This window comes from Notolepis coatsorum, assembly GCF_963971535.1.
Source record: "Notolepis coatsorum genome assembly, chromosome: 4".
Classification (NCBI taxonomy): Eukaryota; Metazoa; Chordata; class Actinopteri; order Aulopiformes; family Paralepididae; genus Notolepis; species Notolepis coatsorum.
The window spans coordinates 70,376,754-70,398,364 of NC_140168.1; the positions used below are offsets into that span (position 1 = coordinate 70,376,754).

General features: G+C 42.0%; 1 protein-coding gene across 1 annotated transcript in view; it reads right to left on the bottom strand.

The window, feature by feature from the left end:
• Nucleotides 1-4,163: 4,163 nt before the first annotated feature.
• Nucleotides 4,164-21,611, bottom strand: part of LOC311227009 (proteasome subunit alpha type-2) — a 45,005-nt gene continuing 27,557 nt past the window's right edge. Inside the window, exons 5-8 of the mRNA XM_084312505.1 lie at nt 18,173-18,254; nt 5,891-5,964; nt 5,029-5,086; nt 4,164-4,526 (exon numbers count right to left, since the gene is read on the bottom strand). Coding sequence (XP_084168631.1) covers nt 4,410-4,526; nt 5,029-5,086; nt 5,891-5,964; nt 18,173-18,254 — 331 coding nt within the window. The 3' untranslated portion in view covers nt 4,164-4,409. The remainder of the gene's footprint in view (nt 4,527-5,028; nt 5,087-5,890; nt 5,965-18,172; nt 18,255-21,611) is intronic.

Below are 21,611 nucleotides of genomic sequence, written 5' to 3' on the forward strand. Positions count from 1 at the left end.
ATTGGTTAGTGAGGTCAAGCGGATCAGTTAACTCCTTCAGGCTAGTCTTGGAAAAGCCTGCCTTGTTCGCCTTGTTCATTTTCTGAGCTTTATTGCTGAAGAGGGACAATGGGAAGGGAGTCAGCTCATACTCCAAGCTTGTCTCAACTGTCATATCCCGTTGGGCAAAAATTATCAGTCAGTTGAACAACTTGAGTGAGTCAAGGTGTATCTTCTTCTCGTTGATCTTGGGAATCTTTCTGAGTGATGACAGGGCTTGTACCTTTGACTTCACTTCCATGGTCAATGTCACTGACTGTCCATCCAGCTTGATCTGCATCTCTCTCAGCATTGACTGGGTCATCTCCTGTGCTCCTGAATCCTGTTGAGAAAGACTCAAGCAACTCCTTGTCTCGATCGGGTGAGGGTGAGCACCCAGCACTTGTGACCAGAATCACTGTGTCTCATCCTCCCTCTGCTCAGTCCACCTTCTGACTTGGCTGCCTTCCATGGGCAGTGAAACTTTCGAATGTCTCCTTGTAAGCAGGCAAAGTTTCGAGTTGCTTCATGAGTTGACAGTACAGCCGTGCACCATTGGCATATTGATGATGCCCTGCAGCTGCAAAGATATCCAGCATCCTGCTAACAATGCAGCACAGGTGGCCGTTGTGATCTGCAAGCCGCCCAGTTCTGATGATGTATTTGTCTCCTGTAAGCGCTCCGAGATTCTCGCGAATGTGGAGCGCGGTACAAATCTAATCCATTATTATTATTATTATTATTAAGACCATGATCACATCTACCATGTTGTAACTGACCGCCAAGGGTAAAGATGCCTATCATCTTTATTGTCAGTAAGCTTTAATTTACATTGGTAGATGATCGACTTCTCTTTATTAGCTCAGAATACTGGGCTTTCTATTTAAGAAAAGAATATTTCAGAGCCACTTGTGCATTTTCATTTCGTGTCCACATGGGGGCAGAGCTCGTCTTTCCTATAGTATAAAGGTCACAGCATCCTGTGTGTGACCAAGGAGGAAGTAACTCAGAGACAACGATGGAGCAGACAGCGAATTATGTAGAATATAAGGACCTTACTTCAGTAAATAACACCCCTTGGTAAAGCGGAATAAGGTACGTCGAACACTAAAATGTATTATTGTTATTATTATTATTACTGTTGTTGAAGAGGTCTATATTTATGTGTGGTAAACATGTAAAGTGGTGCACTCACTGATTAGGTTCTAATCAAAGGCACCTGCTGCATTACTATTTATCATTATCTTTCCTTAAATGCCTTTATTATGGAAGACGAGTTCACCCTCAATAATATCTTTAAATTCAAATGTTTGTTTGAACACGTTAGGTGCTTTGTTGTGAACAATATTGAACTGTGAACAATATAACTAATTGTGTATGTTTGTGTTTGACTGTCCTATGCAGTTTTCACGGTGCAAACGGAGCAAACGATGCAACCGTCACAACATGTACAACTACGGTGCAACGACAACTACCAAAGAAAGACGACAGTGATGCTATGCTGAAATGCAAAATAAAAATAAATAAAAGCACCTGTACGAAACATAACCGCATCTTTATTTCAACACCAAGCCGGGGGGGCAGTTAAACATGTAGTGGTACTGCACCCAGAGAGCAGGCGTTCTTCCTCCTTCAGTAAGTATTTTTTTTTGTATCCACTTTTTCTTCCATTTTCTATTTTTCTCCCATCCCAATTTCGTATCGTCCAATTCAACCCTCCCCTGTTTCTTGCCTCCCACAAGCCGGCTGCAATGTGGACGAAGCCATACATAGCACGAGTCCCCTCTGATACTCGAGGTAGCAGCCATCGCATCTTTTCACCTGCGCGGCGCAATCTTTCAGCGTCAGGGGTCTGTGCTTTGGAGGGGCGCCGCCCCCATCGCTTCCTGATTCTACTGCGCAGGCTCACCAACCGACCTGTAGGAGTCGCTGTCCACAACGCCCGATCCCCACCCATCAGTTTCCCACCCCCTAAGTACGGACGACCAGCTAAACTGAAAGCAATGTGGAGCGCTGGGATCGAACCCAGCGTCTCCAGCATTTGAGGTGAGCGCCTTGCCCACTGCACCACGTAGCCGCCCCTCCTTCAGTAAGTCTTTTGAAGGTTTCTTTAAACCGCTGTTCAACCAGTGCCACTACTGGATGGTAAAGCGCTTTACGTTTTGTTACTCACATTTTACCCATTCCCTCACACATTCACTCACACACCGACGGCGGAGGCAACCATGCTAGGTGCCAACCTGCTCATTGGGAGCAATTATGGGTTAAGTGTCTTGCTCAAGGACACATTGACGCGCTGCCTGGAAGGAGCAGGAATCGAACCGGGAACCTCCGGATTGCCAGACGACTGCTCTACCTCCCAAGCCATTGTCGCCCCTGGATCTGTGTGTCTGGCTCCCATCATCCCATCAGCTACCTTCTCCATGAAAGTCCTCATTTCACCAAGTTCCTCCTCGGTTAAGGCATGTTTCATGATGTGCTCATAGATGGCTGCATCGATGAGGTGAGCACGGATTGCCTTGTCAAAACATCCTCCATCCAGGATGTGGTTGGCTGTTATACTCCCTGGATAGATCAGCTCCAGTAGTCCAGAATCCTCCATGATGTTTCCAATGGATCCAAGGTAGGACATCAGCAGGTGAAATCCACCCAACCTCGGAATGATAGGTAGATTTGTCTGTTTTATGATGTCCACAGCCAGATGGGAAGATCGAATGTCACTATAGTGACTCTGTCTGCAGAGAGCCGCATGCACTCTTTGAGAGTGGTGAAGATGGTGTTGAGGTCATTAGGGTCACCTTCAATGATTGGGAGGAAGTTGATCTGTGACTTCATAAAAAGCAGTCTGTCCATGATCAAATGAAGGTTGCAAATGGCTTCAGCATGTTAACTCTAAACGTCCTCACTCTGAATGCCAACCAACTAGCAACTACCACTAAACAATAAGTCCTAAAAGGGCAAATAGTCAAATAATCAAAAAGATTTTATGCTAGCAGTGGAAAGGTATTGTGGGGGTGGGGGGGGCGAGCGGGAAAGGTGGGCGTGGCCGTTTTTCCACAAAGGAATGTTTTTAGTGAAAAATAAATGTTTGCTATCAACTCAGAATGATGAAACCCCCCTAGTTTGACCCCTCACAAGTTACCCAAGGCCAAGCTGAACATTTTAGATATTTCGAAAATCGGTATTCGGTACCTCAACTTTGAGCAGTTGTTACGAAAAAACACAGGATTTGAACTTCAACTTTTTAATACATCTTACAGTACTACACACCTTTACAAACACATTAGATCGGTCAAATATCTGATAAAATGCCCTTACTAGTGGTGGTAGTTTCTCTATTTGGACATTATAGCTAACATATAGCCTAGCCTAGTTAGTCGGAATAATTTTTTTTTTTAATAATCTGAGGGGCCGGATATGATTGCTGGCGGGCCAGCAAGTCTAGTGTAATGCTCATGCACAGTATTACTAAACAATCCGTTTATGTATAAAAACTGGAGTTTTTCTGCTCATGAACAACTTGAACAGCACAACCCATCAACTGTATGCACATTTTATGCATATGTTAATTTTATGCTATTTGCTGTGGGGCACTTTGGGCTGCGGTCCATATGTGAAAGGTGCTATATAGTTATTTATTATTATATTGTAAAGAAAAATGTATGCATTGCAATGTCTAAGTCTCAACGACATTTAAAATGAGGGTGACCTCAATTGTACTTTGAGAATAAATAAAGGTTTGAATTGAATGTCTGTAAAATAGCAGTTAATAAAATATAAGGAATATATTACTCTGCAGAGGGCTCATGGATTTGACACAGCCCTCTGCCCTAAAGATATTCTCGAAAATAATCGGGCACACAGGAAGTGACATGTCACTGTTACGTCACCAGCAGCAACGGCAGTTTGTTTGGAATTAATAGACTAACTCAGTAGTTAGCACGCATTTTCAAGATGGAAAGCAAGTCAATATAGTGCAAAAACTACAGCAATGACCACTTATCACCAATAGACGTCGCCAAAAACAACTGAAATAAGGAGTTTACAGATGACCACTTTCAACATGAACGTTGTTTCAGATTTGCAAATCTGAGGCACCCGAGAGGATTACCCACAATCCAAATTGGAAGTGACAAAAGACGATCAAAGTCTGTGACTTATTTTTATTACATGAAGATATGCTGTATAAAAATAATCAAAACACACGTTCAGTAAGACAATAGAATAATTTACTTTCCAGGATAGTTTATTGAGTCGTGCTGAACTTGTCAGACGGAAGGGTGGGGAATCGGTATACAAAAAAACCAAAACAATAAAAATGCTGTTATGTTTAAGAAAAGAAAATACAGTGGATTCCAGAGATAAATTCTAGACATATTAAAGCGTTGGAATCAAGCGATTGCTGCCAGGTAGTCTTTGACCTCAGATGGTGACAGTCGTCTGAAACCGCCCTCGTTGCAGATTCCCACTTCAATGTTGTCTTCAGTCATCTGGCCCTCGAAGCTCTCCTGTTGACAAACAAACCTTTTAGATTAGATTCAGACGTATTGTCATCATGCAGCACAAGTTGTAAACAACATTAATTTTGGACCCACCAATATTTTTGTAATGATAAATAAATTAATAAATTTTGAGTTTTATTCCACACCTTCAAAGTATGCTAGACTGATGTATGTACACAGTATGCTTATGTACAGTGAAATATCCAACAGTTGTAGATACAAATATATACAGAATAGTATTATTGTACATCATACAGGTATGTAAACAGTAATATATGGGTAGACTATAGGATGAGGTAGGCATATTACAGTGCAAGGCAGTTGTAGACAGTGAAGGCAGTAGATGGGTATACATTGAGTATAGTCAATAGAGTTTACAGTTTGTACGGTATAGGCAACAGAGCGTAGAGTATAGACAGTGGGGTTCAGGGTTTATAATGAAAATGGATAGTTCCGTTTCAGGGGTGATACTCTCTTTAGAGACGAAAAGGACATGATGTAATCTGACCTTGAGTGTCAGGATGGCTGTGTGGATAGCGTCCTCCAGCTCTAGATCCTCATTGTACCTGAGAGGATGGGGGAGAAAAGAAGAGGAAGAGGATGAGAAAGGAAAGAGAGCAAGAGGATGAGAGAGGAAAGAGGATAGAGCAAGATGATGAGAGGAAAGAATAGAGCAAGAGGATGAGAGATGAAAGAGAATAGAGCAAGAGGATGAGAGATGAAAGAGAATAGAGCAAGAGGATGAGAGGAAAGAGAATATAGCAAGAAGATGAGAGGAAAGAATAGAGCAAGAGGATTAGCGAGGAAAGAGGATAGAGCAAGAGGATGAGAGGAAAGAGAATATAGCAAGAGGACGAGAGGAAAGAGAATATAGCAAGAGGAAATAGGATAGAGCAAGAGGATGAGAGAAGAAAGAGGATAGAGCAAGAAGATGAGGACAGAATAGAACAAGAGGATAGAGCAAGAGGATGAGGATACATATTTAAACTTGAGCAAGAGATTCAGCAGGTGAAATGGACTGCTATGAATGCTGTGGCCTATAGTTTAAGGTTTTCAACTTTTGTTTCATTTGTCACAATGAAATTGTGCTTCATACAGTAAAAAGTAAAAGAATAATGACCAAACACTATAAAAAATATACAATAAACTAAACAACAATGTACAAAATGCAAAAATATATAGATACTGAATAGGTTACATTTAGAAATAGTCTTGTTTTTGTAAATGTCAACAATGCTACTGTTGAGACCAAACACACTAGTCTTCACGCATGTTATCCTAGTCATCAACTGTCAAACTGACCTGAGTAAAGAGAGATAAATATTTGTCTTTGCGTTGTATCTGAACGTATTGAGACTCGCCAATGTTACCTTTTCTCCAAGAATGTTTTCCCATTGACGTAGTTCTTCCCCATCGCTGTGGCCTTCCACGCAAAATAGGCCCCCTATGAGGAGACAAACATTACATCACTATTATCAACAAACTATCTTTATGATCACCACCCGCATTTCATTTTTTTTCTTTTTCTTTATTATTTTACAGACACTGAGCAGTACCAACATTCTGTAGTATTGCTCGTTTTAGTGAATTACTTATCGGTATAGATGGACAATAATTATCAGATGTTTTGTAATTATTAAAAGCATCAAATTTTACTATGGGTGAAGCTGCTGCAACCCTATTGTATCTGTTAGGATTGAGAATGAGTAGTATATATTAGGTGCAGTAGTATATATTAGGTATAGTAGTAGTATTAGTGAGAATGAGTAGTATATATTAGGTATATGAGGTATAGTAGTAGTATTAGTGAGAATGAGTACTATATATGAGGTATAGTAGCAGTAGTAGTATTAGTGAGAATGAGTAGTATATATTGGGTATATATGAGGTATAGTAGCAGTATTAGTGAGAATGAGTAGTATATATTGGGTATAGTAGCAGTATTAGTTAGAATGAGTAGTATATAGGCATAGTAGCAGTAGTAGTATTAGTGAGAATGAGTAGTATATATTGTGTATATATATGAGGTATAGTAGCAGTATTAGTGAGAATGAGTAGTATATACTGGGTATATATGAGGTATAGTAGTAGTATTAGTGAGATACTATAGGGGTAGTATATATATTATTAGCAGGGCTCGAAATTAACATTTTTACTTGGTAGCACTGGTGCTCCCAACTTCAAAAAGCTGGGAGCACCAGCAAAAATTTAGGAGCACCTACCAAAATGTAAGGAGCACCAACAATATATATGTAATATATATTTTTTATTGATAAAAAAAAATGACAGACTTCCGGTATGAGAGCAGACGGGTAATACACGTGCGAAAGAGCTCCTGGTCAAATGAGTGAAAAAACGGATAAAAAAAGACCCGAAAAGTAATTAAAAAGGAAAATGCTCACGAGAAGTAAGGAAGAGACAACGATTGTGAAGGAAATAGAAATGGAGAACATACGAGAAGGAGAGAATCCGAAGAAACAGAATCCCCGGAGCGAAGCCGAGAAAAGCCAGGCGAAAGAAGGGGGAGGTACCGCCGAGGCAGACACGGGAATGCCAGGATGGGCTGTGAACATGCAGGCCGGGATACTGGAGAACATAACAGCGGCGATAAAACTGAACACGGACACGATAAGGAATGATATTGGGAAGCTACGGGAGGAATTGAGGAAGGAACAGGAGGACTTCAGAGGTGAAATGAATACAGAAATCAAAAGGGTGGAGGAGAAGATGGCGGGACAGGACAGAAACGTGACCGAGTTACAGACTAGGACGGCTCACGCGGAGGAATGGAACACGGAGATACACGAGGTATTAACATGTGTGATTCAGAAACAAGAACAGATGGAGACAAAGATGTCGGACATGGAGGGGAGGTCACGGAGAAATAACATCAGAATATGGGGACTGAAAGAAGGAGTCGAAGGGGAATCGGTGACCCTATATGTGGAAAAGCTTATCAAAGAACAAATGAAGGAAACGGGACTGGGAAAAATGGAGATACAGAGGGCCCACAGGGCGTTGGCTCCGAGACCACAACCGGACAGACCTCCGAGGGCGGTGATTATTAACTTTCTGAGATTCGAGGTTAAGGAATTGGTACTCAGAACCGCGTGGACCAAGAAGATTGAAATCGAAGGGAAAAGACTATCATTTGATCACGACTACTCGACAGCGGTAGCGATAACACGCAGGTCCTACGCGGGACTGAAGAAAACCCTGAAAGAAAACGGAATGAGATTCCAGTCACCCATGACCTCGCTAAGGATTCACTGGGAGGAAGGAGCGGCGATGTACGCGACGGCACGAGAAGCGGAGCGAGAGATGAGACGGCGAGGGATGAGGATGGCGGAGGACGGAGAAGGAAGGAGGCGGGAGGAACAGACGCGGAGCCTGCAGCAGAGATTGGAAGGAGCCCGCAGGTGGATCAGAGTGGAAGACCGAAACCGGAGAGAGGAGAAGGCGGAGGTGAAACGTGACGGAGCGAGGACGGAGACGGATGAGGAGGCCAGACGGAGAGGAGGCGGGAGGAGACGAACGGATGAGTACACGCACAAGAGATTGAAAAAACTATTCAAATAGAGACAAAGTATAGAAACTGAAATAACATATGCATAAGCACACATTCCCAGGTAGAGGCAGGATATAGAAATGAACGTAACGTATACATGGACACATAATACACAAGCTGATGGAGGAAATAAATGGAAATATAACTAGGTTTGATAGGCGAGACACAGACCATACTGAAACAGATACATAGAAACACGCTGTGAGTAACACAGTTGGGAGGGATTAAGGGGATAAATGGACATCACATAGAAAATAGAGGAGAGGAAAAGAAAATAATAAGGGGTACACGGGAGGCACCGCACACGGATATGGGAGGAAGGAGGGACAATGAAACATATGAGTCACATTGAGAGGGACCAAGAAAAGAGGGTCTTTGATCAAAAGGAAGGACAGAGCGCTTTTGACCAGGAGCTCGAAAGCAAAAAAAAAAAACAGTAAGAAAGCTGGACAAATATGACGAGCGATTGGGGGCAAGGGTTTCAAACCCCCAAGCCGTCAGGAGGGGGCCCCTCGCTAGGAGGGCAATTACCCCTCACCCACCAGCAGGGGACAGGGGGGGACACAGGGACCCCCCGAACGCCTTGGGAGCACTTTATGTAAAGTTTATGTTTTTTATTTATGTTAATCATTATATGTATTCGGTGAAGAGAGCGGAGGCTCCAACCGGAGGGGGGAATGAGTGTGACATGGGGGGGACTGACAGACGAAAGAAGAAGAAAGATGACAAGGGTTAAAGGTATAAAAATGATGTCGTTAAACGTTAATGGAATGAATAATGCGATAAAAAGGGGCAAAGTGATGTTGAAATGTAAAAAAAGTGAGATGGAAGTGATTTTTCTGCAGGAGACACATTTGGTAGCACAGGGTCATGAGAAACTGAAGAGATTTGGATATGAAAATGCATACTATAGTTCCTTTGAACAAAACCCGAGGAGAGGAGTAATCACGTTAATCAAAAACAGTCAAATTTGAATTGATCAAGGAAGTAAGAGACAAGGAGGGAAGGTTTGTTTTGGTGAAGGGGAAAATGGAGGGCCAAATGGTTACGTTAGTAAATGTTTATGCACCCCCAGAGAGTGAGAGGGATTTATATGAGACCATTTTTGACATGATAGTGATGGAACTAGAAGGGATATTGATATGTACAGGAGATTTTAACGTAGTACTGAATCACGACCTAGACACCACGAGTACTAGAAAAGGACGGGCGCCCATCAGTAGATATATGAATATTCAGATGACGGAAATGGGAATTACAGACGTTTGGAGGGAGATGCACGCCATGGACAGGGAATACACACATTACTCACACCCACACGTGACGTATGCGAGAATAGACTACTTTTTGATGACGACGGGGGACAGTTACAGGGCACGGGAGAGCAGTATAGGAGTGGCGGACATATCGGATCACAGTGCCATATATCTGACAGTAGATCTAGAAGGGAGACGGAGGAACACGATTTGGAGACTAAATGTAGGAATATTAAATAACAAAGGGGTGGTGAGTCAGATCAAGGAGGAGATAGCCAGATATAAGGAAGAAAATGACAACGGGGCGGTAGACCCGAACATTCTATGGGACACACTGAAGGTAGTGATAAGGGGGAAATTGATGGAAAAAACAGCAATGCTGAAGAAGGCCAGAACGGAGACATATCACAATCTGATAGGGAAGCTAAAGAAGCTAGAGGGGAGACACCAGATATCAAAAGAACAGGAAACGCTCGGAGAAATCAAAGAAGTAAAGGCCAGGATAAATAGGGAATTATTGACGGAAATAGAAAAGAAAGCGAGGTTCATGAAACAAACGTACTATGAAGGGGGACCAAAAGCGACCAGACTGTTGGCTAGGAGAATTAGAACGCAACAGAAGTTGAACACGATACACACAATAAGGGATACAAAGACTAATGAAATATTGAGGGACCCAGCTGAAATAGAGAGGACATTTAGAGAATACTATGAGAAATTATACACACAGCCAAAAGCAGCGGGAGAAGAGGAAATAGAAACATATCTGGAGAAGCTAGAGTTACCATCGATAGGGAAAGAACAGAATGAAGAGTTAAATAAAATAATTACGGAACAAGAACTGGAAGATGCAATTAGTAGAGCTAAAAACAACAAGTCTCCGGGGAGCGACGGATTCCCATCGGAATTCTACAAGACATTTAGAACTGAATTAGCACCCATGTTAGGGGCGGCGTTCAGACACACGATGGAAGAGGGGAAAATGCCCCCCTCGTGGAAGGAAGCCATAATCACCACGATACCGAAGGAAGGGAAGGATAGGGAATTATGTAGTAGTTTCAGACCTGTGTCCATACTCAACGTAGATTACAAGATGTATACATCGATAATATCAAAAAGATTTGAGACGTTTATGCCAGACATTATAGATGAAGATCAAACTGGATTTATTAAAGGGAGACAGACACAGGACAACGTGAGAAAGACATTACACATAGTAGAGGAGATACAAAAACAAGGGGGTAGCGCGGTACTGATTAGCCTAGATGCAGAAAAAGCGTTCGACAGTGTGAGCTGGACATTTTTATATAAAACATTGATGAGGTTCGGACTGAACGGGAGGGCGATGAAGATGATCAAGGCGCTATATCAAGAGCCGACAGCGAGGGTTAAGGTGAATGGCAGCTTGACGGATAGAATCAGATTAGAGAGGGCTACCAGACAGGGATGTTGTCTCTCACCGACGCTCTTCGCCGTTTTCATAGAACCACTGGCACAACTGATCAGGCAGACCGAGGACATCAAGGGAGTAAGGATAAAGGGAACGGAATATAAACTAGGCTTATTTGCAGACGACGTGATAGTATACATGAGGCAACCAGAAAAGAGCTTCCCGGCACTGATGGATCTACTGAAGGAATATGGCCACTACTCAGGATACAAACTAAACGTGACAAAGACACAGACCCTAGCATGGAACTATTCTCCAACGACGGAAATTAGAGAACAGTACGGGATAAGATGGGACATGGACAAGATTAAATACTTAGGGGTGAACATCACGAGAGGGGTGGAGAAACTGTTTGAGGCGAATTATACACAGATAAATCAGAACATCAAGAGAGACCTAGAGAGATGGACAGTAATGCCCTTGGACTTCAATTCAAGAATAGAGGTCATTAAAATGAACATACTATCAAGGTTACTGTACCTATTCCAGTCACTACCGATACAAATACCACAGAATCAATTCAGGGAGTGGGACAGACTGATATCGAGGTTCATATGGGCGGGGAGAAGACCACGGGTCAGATATAAAACACTACAACTACCAAAGGAAGAGGGAGGGATGGCAGTACCCAGCCTACAAGATTATTACTATGCAGCACAACTGAGAGCAGTGACGTGCTGGTGTAACGACAGATATGAGGCAAGATGGAAAGACATTGAAAAAGAAGGGGAGGGATACAAGGTACAAGCTCTGGTGGGGGATAGGGAACTATTTAAAGAAAAAGAGGGACTATTAGATCCAATCACCAAATGCACCTTGACCATATGGAACAGAGTAGTAAAAACACACAAATTGGAGAAGCAGTCAGGGGTCCTGAGATGGGTAGCACATGACAAGAGATTCAAACCAGGGAGGTTAGACCATGGATTCAGAAGGTGGGAGAGGGGGGGGGGGGCAACAGCAATATGCAAAATGATAGAGAAGGGAGAAATGCAGACACTACAAAAATTAAAGGAGAAATTTGGACTAGAAAACAGGGACCACTTCAGATATCTACAGGTTAGAGACTACTACAACAAAGAAATAAGGGGGGCCAAAGACGAGGAACAGAATGGAATAATAAAGATGATAGTATGGGCATACGAAGGGGGGCAAGGAAGAGTAATATCAGCAATATACCGGGCTATAATGACCAGCAAGGGACACACGACAGATTACATAAGGGAGAAATGGGAGAGAGAGCTAGAGATAGAAATAACAGGGAAGGAATGGGGGAACATATGCGAGGTACAACATTCAACAACAGGATCGAGAATATGGAAAGAATTTGGATGGAAAAACATAATCAGATTCTTTATAACCCCAGAGCTGAAGGGAAAATATGCACCAACACAAAAAGCATGCTGGAGGATGTGTGGGAAGGAGGGGGCAAATCACACGCACATATTCTGGGGATGTCAGAAGCTGAAGGGGTATTGGGAGGAGATAGGGGAAGCAATGATCAGAATATTAGGATACGGGATACCACAAACAGGACTGGTGCTTTACTTAGGAGACCTGACACACGAGGGAATACAAGGGGGGGACAAATTTTTAATAAAGATAATGTTGATAGCGGCCAGAAAAGCAATAACGAGACTGTGGTATAAGGAAGACCCACCGACAATAGCAAAATGGGAAGGAATAGTGGAAGAAATACAGGATATGGAAAGGATAACACACATGCTGAGGTTACAGGAAGAGAAATTTGGGGAAAGATGGGGAAAGTGGGAGGATTATAAAAGGAACGAGAACGACATCACAGAGGAAGAACCAAATGCAACACAAGAGAGCGAAGGGTAAAGGAGGAAAGATGTTCAAGCAGGGTCTATGAACCCATGTCACACACCTGTACTTTAGTTAATATTTTCTATTTTGTTTTTGGGATATTACAAGTGCTGAATGCTTTTATACCTTATTATTTATGTCTGTTTAACGGTGTGATATTAAATATTCAGGGATGATGTGGTTTGTGTATGGGTGAAACAAAAGGCAAAGTGAAAGTTAATAAACAAGAGAAAAAAAAAAGAAAGGACGAAGGAGAAGGGAAGAAAGAAACTCAAGGAGGGTCTCTGGACCCAGATCACAAATACAAACCGTAGTCAGCATTTATTGTCTTTGAGTAGGAATTACCTGTTTATGCCTGTTTAAGGGAGATACACAATCAGCCTTTGTATCAAATACCTAGAAAACAACAGTAGGGGAACCAGACAACTAACCATGTGATACCCATGTAAATATTTATGTGCACTGTTTTTTCTTTTTGTTTTTATTGTGATACTAGTCTCTTAATTTTTTATTATTTATTTTTTGTAAGTGCTGTCTGTCTAAATAACTGTTAATAAAAAATTTAAGTTTAAAAAAAAAAAAAAAAAAAAAAAAATGACAAACAGTACTGTAATGCAGTAAAACAGTGAAAGTAGCCTTAAACTATAGTATAGTGTAGACCAGGGGTCTCAAACTCGCGGCCCGCGGAATCATATTGTGCGGCCCCCTCCTTGACAAAGTTTAGTGGTAGTGCGGCCCGCGCGCACCTATTTCCTGGTGGCGCGAGTGTGATGTTTTATTTATTTTATCACTTGTAGGCTACCGTAGCGCATGGTACATAACAGCTGACAGCAACGTTAGTGACTTGCTTCAAACGTGACACCAAGTTTCTATTAATTGTTCTATTCTTGACTTGACTTGACTATTATTATTTCTAATAGTCATGTCTTTATCAAAACCTGCCGTGAAGCGAACGATTGGCGACGAGCACAGGCAATTTCAGGATAAGTGGGAGACGCAATATTTATTTATCGAGTACCGGGGCACCCCAATGTGCCTTGTTTGCAAAGAAAAAGTTGCGGTGCCAAAAGACTATAACCTCAGGCGTCATTACATCACTCGACATGCTGAGGAGTATACCAAATACCAAGGAGATGCGAGAAGAGGACCGGATCGCAAATCTTAAATCTTGTTTTACAAGGCAACAAGGTTTTTTTATACAAGCAAGCAAGGAGAGTGATGCGGCAGTCAAAGCCAGCTACGTGGTCAGTGAAATGATTGCTAAGGCGGGGAAGCCATTCAAAGAAGGAGAGTTTATAAAAAAGTGTATGTTACAGGCTGCAGGTATAGTCTGTCCGGAAAAGAAGAGTCAGTTGGGAAACATCAGCCTTTCAGCCAACACAGTGGCAGAGCGCATTTCTGAGCTGTCAGGCGACATCTACGACCAACTGCGTGAGAAAGGCAAACATTTTTGCGCATATTCAGTCGCTCTTGATGAGAGCACAGATATAACGGACACTGCGCAGCTTGCAATGTATGTCCGCGGTGTTGACGACCGTTTTGAAGTGACAGAGGAGTTGCTCACACTGATTCCAATGCACGGGCAGACCACCGCTCAGGAAATATTCTGCCAGCTGTGTGATGCCATTGTATTGAGCCGTACTGTATTGTATCCATTCTGCAATCTTTTAATAAAGTTTTCAATCAATCAGGTTTGCTGGAATAACAACCGACGGAGCGCCATCAATGACGGGAGGAAAAATGGACTGGTGGCACTGGTTCAAAGGAAACTGGGAGAGGAGGGTGTGGAGGAGGCCATTGCTCTGCACTGCATTATCCACCAGCAGGCCCTTTGCAGCAAATGCCTGAAGTTTGACAATGTGATGTAGGGCTGGGCGATATGACGATATTATATAAATATCGGGTACAGTTCATTAACGATACACTTTTTAAATGTATCGTGGATATCGTGATGTTTTGCCCTCGCGTTAGAGGCCGCCGCGGCTGAGATGAGACTAACAAGCGCAGTGCTAAATGCTTTCCTCTCCCTCTCGCCTCTCCCTCTTGCAGAAAAAAAAAGTCAGTCACACACACACTTGCCCAAATTACGTCATCTACACGCACATACACGCACGCAAGCGCACACACCTAGCCAGAGACAGAGAGGCGGTGGCTCGGTGCTAGGGATGCCCCCTGAAACCCAGGAGTAAGCTCCGACGTTAACGGTACTGCTATCGGTAAATTAGTCTATGAGCGGATTAGCTACGGAGCTAACAGAGTGTACCATCCATCTGCGACGCAACAGTGGCTGCAACAGTGGACACGAAGTAATGTTAACATTATGTCGAGTTCATACTACACTACACGTATGAACTCGACATAACGTTAACGTTACTCCGTTTCCATGAAGTGTTTAATTAGCAGCAATCTGTTGTTGAAAATGTAACGTTAACCGGAAAACCGGAAATGGAATGCGAGGACAGGAAGCCGTCATGAAGTCGGCTTCTGGACCTTGTAGTCATATATATTGTAGTCTTTTAGTCTTATTAACTAAAAGATTTTAACAAAATAAAAAGCAGCAGCACTATTGGATAACTGAGTCATGTTTGCTATGTATTTCTTTCTTTAGGGGAGTAGGACATTTGTTTCACAGTTTTAGCATGTTTTATAGATGGCTAGGTTAAACACAGGTTTTTGTTTTTAAGAGGGGGGGTTTGATTTGATTGAAGTTTATTTCAAGTATGCAACACAACCAACAAATCAAGTACAGATATAGCCTTAAGTCGTTCAAATAATAAATGTATACATACATGTAAATAAATAAATAGTTACAATATGTAATCTAATCATCTAAATCTAATCTAATATATAATCTAAAAAAACGAAAGGCTAAAATGCTAAATATATAATCTAAGAATCCAATAATCTAAATCTAATATATAATATAAAAATGCTAAATGCATGAGTCTTTTGTCTTTAATGTTCGCTTGCAAACTCAAATACTGTCTTGGTAAGCCTCATAATGAATTGTTTGGGGAAAAAAGGAAAAACATTGTGATGTGTATCGTGTATCGCCGAAAGGTCAGAAAATATCGTGATATCATATTTAGGCCATATCGCCCAGCCCTAATGTGATGTCTGTCGTTGTGAAATGCATCAACCATATTAGATCCAGGGGCTTAAAGCACCGCCAGTTTCGTGCCTTTTTGGAGGAAATAGAGTCAGCATATGAAGATGTGATCTACTTCACCGAGGTACGTTGGCTCAGCAGGGGAAATGTTTTGAAGAGGTTTTTTGAGTTGAGAGCAGAAGTGAAAGCCTTCATGGAGAAGGATGGGATGGCTGTTCCTGTGCCAAGTGATCCCAAATGGCTCATGGACTTAGCTTTTCTTGTTGACATCACACATGAGCTGAATGTACTGAACAAGAAATTACAAGGCCCGGGGCAGCTTGTCAGTGCTGCCTATGACAACGTCAGAGCCTTCTCCACAAAACTTATGTTATGGAAAGCCCAGCTCTCTCAGACAAACCTCTGCCATTTCCCAACATGCAAGGCACTCGTGGATGTGGGCACACCATTCAGTGGTGCGTATGCTGATGCCATTGTTAAGCTACAGGAGGAATTTGATCGCCGGTTTGCAGACTTCAAGACACACAGAGCCACTTTTCAAATGTTTGCTGACCCCTTCTCCTTTGATGTGCAAGATGCCCCTCCTGTGCTTCAAATGGAGCTCATTGACATGCAGTGCAATTCTGACCTCAAAGCCAAGTTCAAGGAGGTGAGTGGACAAGTAGACAAGCTTGGACAATTTTTGAGAGAATTGCCCCCCACCTTCCCTGAGCTTTCCAGGATGTTCAAGCGGACCATGTGCCTTTTTGGGAGCACATATCTGTGTGAAAAGCTCTTCTCCACCATGAACTTTAATAAGTCAAAGTACAGGTCCAAACTGACTGATTAGCATCTTCAAGCCATACTGAGGGTCTCAATTGCTTCCTCCCTCAAGCCAAATGTGGCTCAGCTGTGTAAGAGGAAGCGCTGCCAGATCTCTGGCACCAAGGAGTAGGCAAGAGAAGCCTATATGTTCTGAAGAACCGTTCATGTTCTGAATAAAATTTTATTACTAAAGATTGGATCAGTTGTACTTTTTTTTTTGAATACTTGAAACCCTTTTTTTGTGGAATACTTTTTTGTGGAATATTTGATGCGGCCCAGCCTCACCCAGACTCTACCTCCAGCGGCCCCCAGGTAAATTGAGTTTGAGACCCCTGGTGTAGACCTAGTAGTGTAGCCTATAGTGTAGACTAGGCATGTGCCGGTATGACATTTTGAGGGTACGATAACTTTTGGCAAAAATACCACGGTTTCACGGTACATAAAAAAAATCCCCCATTGAACAAAACGTATTAGTTATTACAGTGCACAATAAGCTTTTCTGTAAGTGTTATTCATGAATGTGTGAAGACTATGTCTGTATTACACACAGAGGGAACTGTCTGACCACTTTAAAGTAGTCAAGACACTTAAATATATTCTGGTAAGTACAGAATAAAAAATACTTCCAAATAAACTTTCATGATTATGAATATGTAGGCTACATGTCAAAAGGGCATTTTGCTAATGTAATCTACTTGCAAAGATGTATGTTATATAGCCTAGTACTATTCTTACTAGCGGTGGGAATCACCAGTCACGATACGATATGATATAGATTCTTTGGACAACAATACAATATTTGCCGATGTCACAAAGTCTGCCACAATACGATACAATTCGATTCAGGTGCCTGCGATCGATATGAGACGATATTATATGCCCATTTAACACAATCAGTAACATTTAGATCAACTCAAAAAAGGCAACGGAAATATCATTTGACATTTTTATTTTTGAGCTCTTCCAGTCTATTGTTTTTAATACAAATAGACCTCCTGTTCACTGTAAAGTGCCACGTTTTGATATATTGAGCTTTAAACTTTAAGTAAATCTTTTTTGGAACTCCCGTAGCTCACCGCATATCTCGGCGCTATTTCTGCGTCGGGGAAAACCGTGCTCGTCACGGATCTGGGGGACACGAGTTCGATTCCCAGACCCGCCGTCATTTCTCAGAATGTCTTCCCCTGCTCTACATCCCATTTCAACCTATTTCTGTCGGTCATGCTTGACCAGAAAAGCGATAAACGCAAAAAAATAAAGTTAAAAAAAAACAAACAAAAAACGTCCTCTCCCAAACCGTTGCTGCAATTGTTTTATGTTCCATGATTATCATGAATACATTTAATATGTATTGTATTTTTTATGTTTAAATATCAACATTATCTGTCCATTATCTGTACATTTACTATAAATATACTATACTTCATCTGGTCTTTCCAAACGCGCACACGCGCGGGAGAGAATGCCTGCCTGTCATACCGGCACATGCCTAGTCTACTCATATATAGGTATATACGAGGTATAGTAGCAGTAGTAGTATTAGTGAGAATGCGTAGTATATAATATTGGGTATATATGAGGTATAGTAGCAGTATTAGTGAGAATGAGTGGTATATATATCAGGTGTGTTTCTCTCACCGAGGGGTCTGACTGGAACAAGTATGGTCGGTCCTCATCCCAGCCGGCTATCAGCAGGGACACTCCAAATGGACGCACACCACTGCACACAGGAAACAACACGTTTCATACAGGAAATGACTGTAGTGGAGCTCTATGGAGAAACAATGGTACCGACTAGGGATGGTACCATTGTATTAGTATTGAGTAGTTTTTGAATTTATTTTCATTTTTGATAATACTCCACCAAATATGTCCCCCAAAATTGCATGTTTGTACCAATGAAACAGAAACCTCGCTCTGATCCTGTGAGGCATGTGAGGCATGAGTTGGAAGCTGTGGAGCATGGATAGTACACTTTAATGTTACCGTGAGAGGTTTGTGCATTTCCAAACTGTGGCAACAACATGTCGCCCACTTTGCGTAGCGTTCATAGACTATTGATACTATTGATACGGACATGCCAAAGGGTGTAATTTTTTTTTTTTTTTTAAACTTTATTTTTTAGCGTTTATCGCTTTTCTGGTCAAGCATGACCGACAGTTGTAGGGTGAAACGGGAGAGAGAGCAGGGGGAGACATTCGGCAAATGACGGCGAGTCCGGGAATCGAACTCGGAGAGAGAGAGAGAGAGAGATCGCGTCATTTATTATCTACAAAGCACGCAGGCATGGCCAGCAACCTCATTTCACTGTCTGTATGCCAGGGTTTCCGTTAGAAAAAAATTGTTGCCGGCCTCAGTGTCGGGTAGATTTCAATCTACCGGTCAAATGAGAGAAATTCCGGTCAGAGTTTATTGAGCTTAAAACAATTGATAGGCAGGCTATATAAAGAATGACATCCTCAAGGCATGTAGATTTATAATATTTTAACTTAAAACTAGGCTACTTTTGCGTATACAGTCATTATATTCCAAATAAAATAAGTCCCGAGACTCCGTGCTGCTGCTGACTTTAAATCAAATGGGTGTCTGTGGGCAGTCGGCCCCATTAATAAAACAGCAGTCTGTTATAATCACATTTTTATGAGCTAACGAATTCCGTTATATTGGACATTTGTATTAATTATATCAAGCAAAGAACTGAGAAATTTGGCAGAGAGAGACGGCAACATTATCGTGGGTTTGCGTGATGAATCTCCACCTCCCAACAACTTATTTGCGAGAGTATGCCGCTGCAGAGCAGCAGATTCAGCTGTTTTCAGGCCCTATCTGGGGACCGCTCAACAGCGCCCCCCACCCAACAGCTGAATTGCCAATGGCTGAATTGGAGTATTGCACTGTGCCGGCACAGCTGGTGTGCAGCTGCGGCTCTGCGGCTGCATGCTTCTCGCAAATCTAGCAGCAAGCTCCCGCTGACACACCGTTGTCATTATTAGACCTGCTTGGTGAAGCAACGATGAAACAAATGTAATGATTGTTTCGTTCATCGCATAGGCTATTTAATTTTAGCCTATTTTAATACAATTCAAATAGTGCTTAGAGGGAATTATTTTCACCAGACATTATGACCGGAGAGATTAAATATGTCGGACTTCAACAGATTTTGCCGGTCAAATACCGGTAATTACCGGCTAACGGAAACCCTGCTGTATGCGCCCCCAGACATCATATTTGAAGACCCTGATCAGATGGGCCAAATTTATTTGCTTGATCCATTTACATTGGCTGCGACTAGTGATGCACCGATGTGAAAATTGTGGCCGATACCGATAACCGATATTAATATTGCTGTTCTGGCCGATACCGATATTTACCGATGTCGATATCTCTGTATAGAAAACACTTTTTTATGATAATCAAATAAAGAGCTATTTTCCAAAACGCATAATTATTTTACTTTTGTAACTTATTTTCAGAAATGACTGATATTTTGAAACTATTTAAGGCCAAAACATGTAAAAAAATAAAAATAAAAAATAAGTTTTTTTTTTTTTTTTTTAATATCGGCCCTATCTTGATATCGGTCCGATACCGATGTGTAAAAAAAATGCCATATCGGCCGATATTATATCGGCGGCCGATATATCGTGCATCACTAGCTGCGACGATACATTGGCCTGAGCTATTGTTATGCAAAGACAGGGTACTTGGCGGCTTGGTTGTTTATTCTGAGACAAAGAGCAGCCACCTCTGTCTGGCGTTCAACTACAACGCAGGTCACAAATTACATGATTTTGTCACAAGCCAATGGCTCGTCCCTCGCCAAGTACTCACCTGGCTACTTGTCTTTGCATAACAGAGAGGGAACAAGCAGCCGTTTTCCGTGTGGGCCTAGTGCCACGTCGCGTCTCCGTTTATTATCGTGTAACATTGTTTTGGATGGTAAAAAAGTGGGGGGGACAATATGCCTTCTGAAAACATGTAGGGGACATGTCCCCCGTGTTTCCCCCCATAATTACACCTCTGGACACGCCGAAGAGACCTGGGCCCTGTTCCTCGTACGTGGCTAACTGAGTTAGCCGGATAATTTGCAGGATAACTTGACATAAGTCAGGCTTTTCGGTTCCACGAAGCAAGCTAAATCACTATGGCAACAGATCGAAAAATGTTAACTTGATGTTTACTTGAGTTAGCTGGATAAGGTGGCCACTCCCTCGAAAAAAAGAAATGGCACTCCCTTTCTCAGAGATCCCATTATACCATTCTGAATAATGTTTTTGTGCTTAGTTTTTCTAGGGCAGCCGCGGGGGGGGGGGGGGGGGGGTGGTCACGAGATGATTTCCAGAATGTATTGATTTCATAGAATGTGTGAAATAGACCTATAATTAAAAACAATTTAAATACATTAAACTGGTAAAATAAATGCTTTTGAAAATGTTAAATAATAGACCTAAAATGCTGATAATAAATCATATTCAGCCTATGGATTTACTTTGTCCTAAATAATGCACGTCAGCTACAGTGCTCGCGACACACAGTGGTTATTTTAATAACGGAGCATTGCAAATGTGAATCCTGCTGGGATATTTTGAATTAATGAAACTTTTTATTGTGGATCAGTTTCATATTCTCCACTGCGGATGCATTTGGTTAACCGGAGCACACGGATTGTGTTTCATTCAAGCGGCTTTACGGATTGTGGATATGAATTACAAGGAATCTGTGGATTGTTGAATTGTATCACTGTTACACGTGATTGTGATATTGTAACTGGGATTAAAATGTCTGATGAGGAGATGCATGTGCTGTTTGACGGACTTGATGACGTGGACATGGGGAAAGGGAATGAGCAATTGCAAGCCTTTGGATGTTTTGATGAATGAAAATGCATCAATCTGTTTGAAGCACTGTTATCTGATGATGAAAAAGAGGGCGATGAATATGACTGGTATAAACCAAAGGTTAACACTTTGAATGCCAGCCACGCTTTTTGTCGTTAGTTCATGCCGACCTTTGAGTGCCCGCCAACGCTATATAGCGTTTGTTTGTCTTTTTTTTTTAAATTTATTGGCGATTTGAA